We start from the raw sequence: 13,071 nt of genomic DNA, 5'->3' as shown, positions 1-13,071 counted from the left end.
TTTGAATAACTGACTCAACTACATTTTCCTCATTTAAATTATTATGCATCTGTAATGGTTGTTGTAGAAAATTGTGCTGGAAGTTAATTTTACCTCATACCTGCTTTTCACCTATTTGTCAAACTAAAAATGATCATAGTCACATCAGTGTGTCACCTGTACACTGCTACAAATGCTTAATGGATTCACTGAAGAGCTAAAATTAGACAACGTACAGTTACAAGATACTGATCTTGTAATTTCAAGGATACATCATCTTACATCAATATCACATTACGTGGAATCTATTGGAAAATGTATTCAATTGTCAATATAAAATAGAAGAAGCACTAGAGTCCAACAAAGTGAGGAGGGGCAATGAAGGAATAATAGTCATGTATAAATTTTATCTTGTGAATATTATACTTAGTGTTATATCTTTTTCTAAATCACAAAATCAAGCACTACCTGAGTTTTTTTTTCCAGTTTCATTTTCATCTTGTTGCATCTTTGAATAATTTAACGCTGCAAAATACCACCTAATTTCTGAAACTTTCACCCAGGACCAAAAATCAATTTAAACCGAACAAAAAAATAAAAGATCTGACATTCATCCTGATAATTATTGATATCAACAGATACGAAAATGTTTGTTGTGAGTACATTTTTTGGCCATAATGACCAGCTCCACACATACAACCACCCTAAAATTCAATAACTTGAGAACTTCTTATTTGTTTTGTGATACAATCTGGTAGGTATTTTTAGTCGCTGGATGTTATTAGATATTGAACCTAATGCTGTTGTAATACATTTATTTCACAAGTTTTTGATTGCTGATGTGACAGATACAATTACTAACCTGGACAGAAAAGACACACCTGTTATCAGTTTATTTGGCAGGGACAATGCAGAGGTATCTGCTATGCCACAATTAGCTACAACCTAATTTATATCTTTCGTCACTGGGCTGGAGACTTGGATAATATGTCTGGATATTGGAAACCACTTCACATTTATTCTTTCATTGTGTGCATTCTTCTGACTTCTGGTCTAAAATGGAAAACTATCTCATATCTAAATGTAAAAAAAATATAGCTATAACATCTCAAAATGTACTTACATATTTTGAACATGACATACGTAATTTGAATTTATTGTTAATTTGATCATTTTATTTGGACAATTTCACACAAATGTAAATATACCATAACACGCCCAAATTTTACAGACTTTATTATTGAATTTGAAAAATGTATTAACCCTTTCATGCATGAATTATGAGAGCATTAATTAAGATTTTTTTTCTTTATTCCTCTTTTATGAAGCTATTTTTCATGGAATTGCAGAAATGTGTGTTTAATTTTTGAAGCAAAGAAATGTGTATTTACTGATATACTGTGTGAAAACTATGAAATAAAAACATTAAATGCTGCTAATTTGATGTTTTCTTACATTTTAACATAAACTACAAAAAAAGTTAAGGATATTTAAAATTTTGGGGATAATTTTTTCAGTTGGGATTCTTGCACAATGCTTTTTACTTTTTTGTGTGTATTAAATTGAAACACATTTTTTTAATGACCAGACATAGTTTTATTTACAAATGGCAAAAATGACCCAAAAAAAAGAGATATATCCTTAACTTTTTGTTTGTAGTATACTCTAATCCTAGTCATTATTCACTTCATGGAGATAAAATTAAAAAAAAAACCTTTTGTCATTAATTACAGTCTAATAACAATGACAAGGAATTAATTTACACTCAAACATGTTAGATCAGGTTTATCAAGAACATCAAAGTTACAGTAATGTTATCAATTGCGGTGTATTGTGATGGCTGATATAAAACTAAAACGACTAAATCCATGAACATGTAAGAGAACAGCTGTAGAATAGCTGTCCACTGTAGTGACCACTATGCATGAAAGGGTTAAATCACTGGAATTTATCTTTAACAAGATAAACACAAGCACTCTGATAATTTATGAAGAATTATTTAAAATGGACTGAATTTACTCTCTGATGTATTTTTTTTCTTAGCTCTTTATATTTCAAGTTATTATCATTATTTGTCTTTTCTTTTTCATGTCTGTAAGCCTTTGCATTATGTTAATTTATTTGTTTGAGTGATTTTTCCTTTTGATATCTTGATGTTTGTTCAAAATTTCTTGATGTTTTCTATACAAATATTTCCAATAAAGTTGGGGGGTGGGGGGGGGGCTGGATATTGGACAGAGTTTCTTCTATGTTAAAATCAGCATTTTTTTCTCCAATTTTTTTCCATTTTATGTGATGGTGATTTATAACAATGCTCTCATAATCACTAGATCTTCATGTTCTTTGTTTTCTGCAAACATGGATAGTATTTCAGTTAAATATGTTTAAAATACAGTATAGCACCATACTGAGCTCATCTCAGAATCACAACATTTATATAGGTGAGCGGAAGTGTGGTTACCAAATAAGGAAGTGGGTGGACCACGTTAACAATGAACGTGTGACCAACCTAATGGTACGTTCTCGTGAGCCTAGTAAAGACCAAAATTGTTTCTCTAATTCTATGTTTTGGTTTATTTCAATTTTATATATAAATGCATAAAACATATAAACCATCTGTATTTGAAAACAGCGTAATTTCTATTTCTTATTATGTTCATGAAACAAACGTCTTTTTAAATTAACACATAGTATGAGTAACGAGTTGCGTCGTTCTTGTTGGTGTGGATGTTTTCAGTAGTACCTGAAGGCACCATATCCTACGCTAAGCTAGCGGGTAGTTGAACACCTTTATTCCCACTAGAGGACAGCGTTCATCGGGGGGTTGTATATTATCACTGGCTAAAATGTTGAACCCACAAAGATCTCTGTCTGAACTGCCTAAGATGTCCGCGGCCAACCAAGTGGAAAGAGCGGTGTTGGTAAGATGTCTGAGCCGTGGGTCTGCTGGGGACCTGGGCTGCCTGGCTGTGTAGCTGGCTAGCCGCTTTTGCCGACGAACTCCTTGTTTTCCATAACGTGTTAATATTTGTGAACTGACGCTTTTAACAAATGCTGGAGGACTTCAGTTACTAGTGGGGTCTGTACTGCTGGTTAGCAGGAAGGGACGGTAGCATGCACGTGCAGCCGTGCAGGTGCTGTCGCAGAGCTCGAGCCGTCCTCAGTACGTGTTGTCATGGTTTCAGAGGGCCGTGAGCCCCCAGACTGTTGATGAGAGGGCATCAACAGACTAATGCTGACCAGGACAAACCATTTGCTACATATTTTAGCCCATTTACTGCAATGTACGCCAAACTGAACTGTCACTGAACCCTTATTTGAAATCCCTTTATGACTATATAGCTGTAAGTGTGATGTTATTACTGCTGTAAAAGTGTGGACATAGCTGTGTCATGGCTGTCAGACATTGTGCAAGTGTGTCTGTTGTCAGTCATGCTGTTCGCACTTGGGTGATGTAGCGTATTAGCATGATGTATTCAAGATAGCAATAATAATCAGAATGATTTCATTTTGTGTCGAGTATTATATTCAGTGATATACCTTTTCCTAAATTACAAAATCAAGAACTATCTGTGTGTTAGTGTGTGTTCCAGTGTGATTTTCAACTTGTTGCTTCTTTAAATGAATAATGATACAACGATGCTCTAAAACTTTTATTGAAAAAGCCCAGATGGACCAGTGCCAGCGAATTGTTTATGTCTAATCATGTAAATTCATTGCGTGCTGTGCTGCGAAATCTGATGTTTAAATATATGTGTCGCCTGAATCACTCGGAAAATACTGTAATTTTATTGCTGACAAATCTTGCATATAATGCTGTACGTTACACATCTCTGTTCTGGAAGCACTGGTATGACTGCGTCTTGAAAGTATAGAGCTTTTTTTTTTTTATCTATCTATCTATCTATCTATCTATCTATCTATCTATCTATCTATCTATCTATCTATCTATCTATCTATCTATCTATCTATATATCTATCTATCTAATAATTTAAAACTGTAAACAACCACCTGGTTTCTCAAACTTTCATCAGGACCAAAAATCCGGCCGATATGGACATTTTTATTGTGAGAACATTTTTGTTCATAATGATCAGCTCCACACATACAACCACACTAAAATCCAATGAAACTAGAACTTATTTGTTTTGTGATAGAATATGGTATGAGCTTGTAGTCGTTGGTTAAATTGGATTTTCAACCAACTGCAAATATAATACATTTATTTCACAAGTTTTGATTGCCAGTGTGACAGATACAATTACTAAACTGGACAAGTAAGACACATCTGCTTTGTTTGTTTGTTTACTTGTTTGTTTGACAGGGACAATGCACAGGTATTTGCTATACCACAGTTAGCTACAAGCTAATGAATGTCTGTCGTCACTGGGCAGGAGACTGAGATAACGTGTGTGGATATTGGACTTCAGGGTTTTTTCTATGTTAAAAACAGCCCCCCTCCCCCGCCCCAACTAATTCCATTTATGTGATGGTGATTTATAACAAGGTTCTCATAATTACTAGATTTTCATGTTCTTTTTGTTCTTTAGAGATAGGTAGTATTTCAAGTAAATATGGAATATTTTCAGAGTATTACTATCCCAACATGGTTTGGCAGAGGGTTAGAATCTATTTTCATATATTGATGCATTTTGCAAAGATCGGTATTTTGTTGTATATGATTCATCAATTCTGCGTTGTGTTGAACTCCCCTTTCCAATGAATTGCACCGTTTGTTTTCGCTGAGCGGAAGTGTAGTTACCAAATAAGGAAGTGGGTGGTCCACGTTAACAACAAACGTGTGACCAACCTAATGGTGCGTTCTCTTGAGCCTTGTAAAGCCCAAAATCGTATATCTAATCCTGTATTTTGGTCCGTTAAAATTTAATATCAAAACGAACAAAAATATATAAACCATCTGTACCAGAAATTGGCGTAATTTAGGTTTCTGATGATGCCCACGATGCAAACGTCTTAAAAAAAAAAAAAAAAAAAAAAAAAAACAGCCAACGTTTATGAGTAAGGAGTTGCGATGTTCTTGTTGTTGCCGATACTTTCAGCAGAACGTGAAGGCACCATATCCTACACTAAGCTAGCGGGTAGTTAAAACCATAATACCTTTACTCTTACTAGGGGGCAGCGTTTGTAAGAGCCGGGGTCTGGGTGTATCTTTCCACTAAAATGCTGAACCCACAAAGATCTCTATCTGAAGGGCCTACTATGTCTGCTGCCAGCCAAGTGGAGAGAACGGTGTTGGTAAGATGTCTGAGCCGTGGGTCTGCTGGGGACCTGGGGCTGCCTGGATGTAGCTACTGTTTACAGTGTGCACTAAACCGAACTGTCACTGAAGACCTGTTTGAAATACCTTTATGACTATATTTCTGTACGCGCGATGATTTTACTGCTCTAAGTCAGTTAAAGTTTAGACATAGCTTAGTCATGGAAGAAGTACATGTCATGGCTGTCACAGAGATTGTGCAAGTGTGTCTGTTGTCAGTCATGCTGTTCGCACTTGGGTGATGTAGAGTATGAACATGATCTATTCAAGATGGCAATTATAATCATAATGATTTCATTTTGTGTTGAGTATTACCAAATAATCAGTGATATACCCTTTTGTTTGTACCCTTGTATGTGTTTGTGTGTTTTCCATTGTCATTTTCATCTTGTTGCTTCTTTGAATGAATAATTTAAAACTGCAAACAACCACCTGATTTCTGAAACCTTCATCCAGGACCAAAAATGGAAAAAAAATATTTTACATTTATCCTGACAATTGTTGATATTGGCAGATATGAAGATATTTCTTGTGAGAACACTTTTGGCCACAACGACCAGCTCCTCTCTCAATCCAAATCAAAAGACTAAATATAAAGATAGATGAACCTGATGCTGTTTCCCTTTGCTGTCAGTCATGTATTTAAGCTCCTCAGAAGGTGGAAGAGATCATGTTTTATCTCAGACCACTTGAATTACAATATGATGAAAGGCTGAAATGCAATAACCAGAAAAGAGACAAGAAAATGTATTACTGTTTGATTTTTGTCACTTTTGACTTGAGCAAAAGCCATCAAATTTTGGGCTGTAAAAAAAAAAAAAAAAGTTTTGTTTTTTTTTTTTTTTGAAAAAAAGTTTTTTTTGTTTTTTTTTTGTGTCAAACTTGACCTAAATCTACCGCGAGTTATGCAAAGACAGAAAAGTGAAGACTGCATATGATGTAGTGTAGGAGCTTTGACTTATGCTACCATCATCATTGTATCCACAATGAGAAGAATGCTAGCATGCTGAACAGGCATAGTTGATTGTGTTAGCGTGCTAAAACCATGTTGTTGTTACAAATAAACACAGGAATTTTCATTAGTTTTCCAAGTAATTGACTGCAAACAAAAGGACAGTACAAACATACTGTTGCTAAATTCCATGGAAATCCATTCAATAGACTAAATTTAATTCAGAACCATTTAGGGGCAGTGTACAATATGAGATGAAAGCGTTGCATTGTTTCTTTGTGCCTGAAGTGACTTGAAGTCATGAAGAAACGTACAAACAGTATCTGTATCTCACTGTGAGTATGTATGTGTTATGAGAAATCTCACAGGATAATATTTTCTTTATGGCAGGAGGAGGAATTCAACTGGCTGCTCAAAGAAGAAGTACACGCTGTGCTGAAGCAGCTGCAAGATGTCCTGAAGGTAAATTTAGAGACTTTAAAACAGAAGTCCACTAACAGCATAGTGAATTCAAGATTTCTTTCTGTAATATAATTGGGCTTGTGTTATTGAGATTTCATTGTGTTGTTGACAGGAGGCCTCCAGACGCTTCTCCATGCCCTCACCAGGCCTCGAGAGTCAACTCAAACAGGAAAACTTCATCCTTGGCAGTTCTACGTAAAGCCACGCACAACGAACATTTGAAATCCAATTCTATACAACTCATTCTAAAAAGATCAGAATACATATTTACCTTGTGTGTAGTATTTTGGTGACTGCCCTTATGGGAAGTGTCTGCCATGTATTCACTGTTGGATGTTTAAAATGGATTTTCCATCATGTCCAACTTGTCATCTGAGCTGCTCTCTTTCCTTGCTGTTATCTATCTGTCTTCTTGTTCCTGAACTGTGATGTTCTAATTCAAATGTGTTGTGTCATCGTGCAGGATGGATCAGGTGAAGGGGGTGCTGACTCTGCAGGGAGAGGTTCTGACCCAGGCTGTGAGTTGGTCCATCTCTGATTACACCCATATATATGTTCATATACACTGCCTTTTATATATGAACATGAATTCTATTGCTGAACTTAATCCTGGTCCTGCCTATGTTTTGTCTTAATAGGACATAAACCTAAAGGTTGCAAAGAGCAGCCAGGTGCTGCACTTCCAGTTCAGAGAGGACAAGCAGTGGAAGCTGCAGCAGGTATAGTGTGACGGTTTGGAAAGAAACCAGAATTCAGGGAGAAAACCAGTGAGGTTTGGCTGTAGCTGCAGTACTTATTACATTCCTACCTGACCAAAAAAATCATATAACTCTATATGTTTGGTTTCAGTTTTAGCACTTTGTACTTTCCAGTACTAAAAATATTCATGTGTGCACCAGATCCAGGATGCTAGGAACCATGTGAACCAGGCCCTGCTACTGCTCAGCAGTCGGGACAGCAGCTACCACTTTAAGACTGGTGCTGAGGTCAATAAGGTCAGTCCCTCCTCATCATAACATAGTGTGTGCAGAGTAACTGGAAGCCTTTGAAAAATGCAGCAATGGTCTACGCCCATTTGACGTTTTTTTTTTTTCTCTATTGCGTAAAACTTGCTTTAGTACTTCTTCTGTGATGCAGAGTTCCTGGTTTGACACTCATATGAACTACCTCATGTTTTAAACATTGCAAAATTATCATCAGTGTGAAGATTGAACAGTTTTGACTTTGTCAAAGATGCTAATACATTTCAAAGACATCTACAGTAGTTAACATGCTAATGAGCTAGCCTCCCTTCATTTGGTCTTGTCATTTGATTTGCAACATTAGAATGAGTAGTAAGTTACTGTAGAATCCTGATGTTAGCATTAATTCAGGATTGGATGATATGGTCTGTCAGTTACCCCGCTAAACAGGTACTGCATTATGTGATGTTGACATTAGTGTTACCAAGCAAACTTGTATATCTATCATTCTATAAAGTCTGAAACATCTTAATACTGTTTAACACCACAGTGTGAGTCTCTATTTTCAGTAAATAAGATAACCGCTTGGTGAGTTTCATCCCTCACTCATAATTTGGTCAAGGGCTCCAAATGCAGAGCTGCAGCTGTGTCGCTTCCATGAAATAACCTCAGGTTTGTGTTTGTGCTGTAGCTCATGGATGCTGTGATGCTGCAGTTGACACGAGCCAGAAACCGCCTCACCACCCCGGCCTCCCTCACACTGCCTGAGCTGGCCACCAGTGGCCTAATGGTACACACAGCATGCACTGTGGACTTCAATCCTACAACATTTGATAAAACACACCAAAGCCTTATCTACACTCTATAGAACTGTTCATCTTCTCTTCTCTTCTCTTCTCTTCTCTTCTCTTCTCTTCTCTTCTCTTCTCTTCTCTTCTCTTCTCTTCTCTTCTGTCTGCAGAAAATGTTCTCCCCTCCTATGCCTGGGGACGTGATGGTGAATTTTTATATCAACTTGAGTAAACTGTGTCTGACGGTTTATCAGCTTCATGTGCTGCCTCCCAATACGACTAAGGTGAGATTCCCTGACTCTTTACTGTTGTATGTGAACAGACACTGTGTCACATGACTCATCTTAGTGTTTATCTGTAATCTTGACAGAATTTCAAGCCAGCAGGAAGCTCAGTGTTGCACAATCCTGGAGCTATGTTGTAAGTCCTGCATTGTCTTTTCTTTTTTCTTGTTACATTTTTGTTTATTACCTCCACCAAGTGTAACGGTGGAGGTTATGTTTTCATCGGGGTTTGTCTGTCTGTTTCTCTGTTAGCAAGATAACTCAAAAAGTTATGGACAGATTTTCATGATGGACATGTTGATACTGGCACAAGGAACAAATGATTACATTTTGGTGGAGATCGTGTGTGTGTGTGTGTGTGTGGGGGGGGGGGTGTTGATGAAATTTTCAGGAAATGTTGATTCTGGCACAAGGAACAACTGATTAAATTTTGGTGGTGATTGGGGGGGGACTTATCTGCTTTGGTGGAGGTCTGCGCTCTTTGAGTGCTTTTCTAGTTTTTAGTTTGTTTTCTTTACATTATGGTTTATTTTTTTCTGTTGCTGTTTCCATTTTGCATTTTTTTTCTTTTTGTTTCATTTTCCTTTTTGCCTTGATTTTTGTTGTGGCTCTTGTAGAATTTAACAAATCATTAAGCAAGTAGTGATAATGAGCATGTCCCTGTTCCTGTCCTTGTGCAGCGTGAATGCCAAACACACTGAGAGCAGATAAATGACTTCTGTCTGCTCATCATCACATGTCAAGGACGCCTAGCTCTTTATTTGAGTCCTTTAAACAGCTGTCACTTTCAAAATCTTAGTTGTCACCCTTGTATGGATTTATACTATTCACACAGTGGTATTGTAGCGTAGTCGTGGGATTCAGGTTACAGCTGTCAAAAACAAAAAACCTGTCAAAAAAATCCTACCCTTCAGCTTTTATGCCTGGCTTCATAAACCACATATAAAACTTAGATTAACCGGTAAATATTAATTGAAACCCTCTAGGCTTGCTGCAATGAGGTTGTGTAAGAGATGTACACTGTCTGAAGTCCAGTGTGAAGTGCTGGACACTGAATTCATGGTGTGTATGTTGAACATCATATGAAGCTGTGATGGTCTTTGTTTTTTTTGTTTGTTTTTTTCTGTGGACATCCTGCACACTTAGTGAGCTCAACAACAACCGCTTTGAAGTAAGCCATGTTCATAAGGTGGAGTGTGTGGTGCCGTGGCTCAACGACACACTGGTGTTCTTTACCATCTCCCTCCAGCTCTGTCAGCAGCTCAAAGACAAGGTGAGTAATACTGTAATATTTTAATACTAATACTGTCCAGGGCTGTCAGATTAAATGACAGCACTGGGGTCAGCATTAACAAATATAGGCCAGTCCCCAAGTATAGGTCTGATAAAAATGATATGGTCATATAATGTGTTATATAAGTGCAATGCACGTTAATACTGGTTGAATTTAACACATTCAACAATATAATGGAACTATTTTACACATTTTGTCAATCTAGATTAGTCATCGGAAATGCTATTTTGTGTTGTATTGTTATTGTGCTACAGAGTTTGGATAAGCAATAATCTGTTATGCAAGTGGCACATCTCTTCATTACCCCACCCACCGAAGGGGAGATAAGGGGTTTTGTCTTTGGTTTGTTTGTTTGTTAACACTCTAGCAGCAAAACTATTAGTTTAATTCAGACCAAATTGGGTTTTTATATTGCCCAGAATAGGTCTGATGACATTTTGGGAACAGTAGGTCAAAGTTCAATTTTTTAATGAATTTTTAAAATCTTTTTTTTCCCTTCTACTTATAATGGGCGAAAATTCAAATGTCTGTTGCAGTAAAACTATTGGTTGAATTCCTACCAAATTGGGTTTATAGATTGCCAGTGACCCAGAATAGATGTGATTACATTTTGGAAAAAGTAGGTCAAATTTAAATTTTTTTAATAAATTTCTGAAATCTTTTTTTCTTCTCCCATTTACTTATAATGGGAAATTCCAAATGTCTATAAAAACGTTAATTTTGTTTGAATTTACTTCAAACTTGACACATATATAGAGGCATAGACATAATGGCATCAGCTGGATACATGCCAAACAGGCTACAATATGTGCAAGGGGCGGGGTTTGTTGTGCCTGGTACCACTTGTTGAATCTGTAGATCCAATTTATTGCCTCGTAGAACGATGCTTTAACTATTATGCAGATTCTAAATTGTACCATGGATCTTTATATCCAGAAAGACTGATAGTATATAGTTTTTCTTAAAGCAATCAATGTCAACAAAAGTTTTAGTTAGCTCAGTACAGGCTCCACCTCTGAGCTCACTGCTTTATTTCAGGTTGTTTGATATTTCTATCCTGTATGTGTGTGTCTCTCTTCCTTCAGATATCCGTCTTCTCCAGTTTCTGGAACTACAGACCGTTCTAGTCCATCCTCCAGAGACCAGTCAGACCAACACACAGTCAGAGAAAAAAACCACACGAGTGTAAGGGACATCCTGGGAAGCATTATTTTATTTTAATGTATTTACACATTAAATTTTCAGTCATTCTGTTCCAAGTGTTGCACGATTAGCCCAAGAAGCCAGTCAAATCCCGACAGATCAATGTTAGCTGTTTCCTCCAGTCCCCTGATGTGAGGGTTTATATCTCACAGCACTGACTTGAACTTTGTGTATGAATGAATGACACTAACATTTACTCTTAATATTATTTTTTATGTTCAAAGAAACTTAGCTTTTATTTAGTATGGTGCTCATTCCAACATCACCCAATGACATTGTCTTAAATAATTACTCAGGACTGGAACACAGTGGTATGAGGTCATAGTTTCTCTTTTCTTTTGGATTATGTTTTGTTCTTTTTTTTTTTTTCGTGGTTTAAATCCCTTCACTGGATGATTTTTGCCTTGAAGGCTTTAAAAGACACTCCAAATAGTTGAACATGTGAATATACTACAGATGTTGTTGCATTATGGGAGATCCAGGAAAAAAAAGAAACAGACACCTCTGTTGTTTCCACTTCATTATTTGCCAGTCTCTTCATGGGTGTGACGACATTCCCACAGCACATGGGGTCTCACATGGATGGGGTTTTTTTTGTAGACCACTGGCAGGTGACGCAGTGAGCTGTGGCATTAAAATGACTATATCCATCTCCACGAGAGAAAGCACCCCATAAAGTCTGTGTCAAAACCATTGTCATCATTTCGTTTCAGTTCCGAGGTTGTTGTTCTTCCTCATAGCAAAGTATACCTTAAATATGATGTAGGGGGCACCCAGGTAGATGGAGGGGGGACTTGTTTTCCTGCCTTTTGGTATAAAATCCCTGATGACTCACATTCCCTGTTTGTTACTGCATTGATATGTATAAATTATAATCTACTCGTTACTTGTGTGAATGTAATTGTGTTTAATTCAAAGTGTTGTTTATGTTGATATTTATTTACGTGTTTTGCACATTGATCTTTGACTCAATGAACACTAGTCCAGTCATGAACAAATAGACTTCTTTATTCCAGGAAGTGTTAATCTATTTTAAAAAGCTGCTTATCCTATCAAATGTGGAAATTATTTATCAGTGCAATAAAGAAATAATGAATGAAAAAGTGACCTTTATTTTATTTATTTTTAAAAATTATTTTCCGTTCATTTTTAATGACTGAATGATTTATTGACATCCCATTGCAAACACTAGCTGCTCCTAAAATGTTTGCTCATATTATTGTCACATGCTGAGGCACTCAATAATCTGAACACACTGTACTGCCTTATCACCTTGAAATGAGTGCAGCTCTGCTCCTGCGTCTTTACTTGGTGAACTCAAAATCAACAGCACTTTTCAACTTGAAGTACGTCTTCATATCTCAGTCGTCCTCAAAGTGAAGATGGTCCAGATGTGGATACAGATCCTCCAATTTCAATTCACTGGACAATAGTGGTCTTTTTGCATGTTTTATTTATTCATTGCCCTTATTGTAATTTTCACAAAAATGAAATCAATTCTCATTGGCTGAAAAACTAATCTAGTAATTATTAACATGATTAATTTCCTACTGATACAGGAGATGATCCAGATCTGAGAGTGTATTGTCCTATCTGTAGATGCCATATTAGACAGGAGCTCCTGGCACACGTGGAATTACTCAGGAGCTGAAATGGGGGGAATTTGCTGGAATAATAATAATAAAAAAAACAAAAAAAACGTGGTGCCAGGCAAAACAAACCCTGCTCCCTGCACATATTGTACCTTACTTTGACATGGATCCATCTGATGTCATCATGTCTATGCATGCGTTGATGTCAGCACATCAATGGGCCCTATGCACAGCCCCACTACTTCCTGAACTTCACGTGGGTCATTTATTTCC

At 36.8% G+C, this 13,071-nt stretch overlaps 1 protein-coding gene across 2 annotated transcripts; it reads left to right on the top strand.

Annotated features, from left to right (window-relative positions):
- The first annotated feature begins 2,713 nt into the window (after positions 1-2,713).
- On the top strand, positions 2,714-12,313 carry rogdi (rogdi atypical leucine zipper). Of its 2 annotated transcripts, none has more exons than XM_030142414.1 (11): positions 2,714-2,900; positions 6,601-6,672; positions 6,785-6,867; positions 7,136-7,190; positions 7,311-7,391; positions 7,572-7,667; positions 8,326-8,424; positions 8,596-8,709; positions 8,796-8,845; positions 9,856-9,982; positions 11,089-12,313. In XM_030142414.1, exons 1-11 carry the CDS (start codon positions 2,826-2,828, stop codon positions 11,128-11,130), a joined length of 894 nt encoding a protein of 297 aa, XP_029998274.1. In that variant the 5' UTR covers positions 2,714-2,825; the 3' UTR covers positions 11,131-12,313. The 2 variants fall into 2 exon arrangements, with proteins under 2 accessions (XP_029998274.1, XP_029998275.1); XM_030142415.1 differs by lacking the exon at positions 2,714-2,900 and adding an exon at positions 5,021-5,236.
- The last annotated feature ends 758 nt before the right edge of the window (positions 12,314-13,071 follow it).

The sequence above is a fragment of the Sphaeramia orbicularis genome, chromosome 8 (assembly GCF_902148855.1).
Source record: "Sphaeramia orbicularis chromosome 8, fSphaOr1.1, whole genome shotgun sequence".
Taxonomy (NCBI): Eukaryota; Metazoa; Chordata; class Actinopteri; order Kurtiformes; family Apogonidae; genus Sphaeramia; species Sphaeramia orbicularis.
Note: the sequence above shows the minus strand (reverse complement) of the source record. Positions and strands in the feature narration are given on the sequence as shown.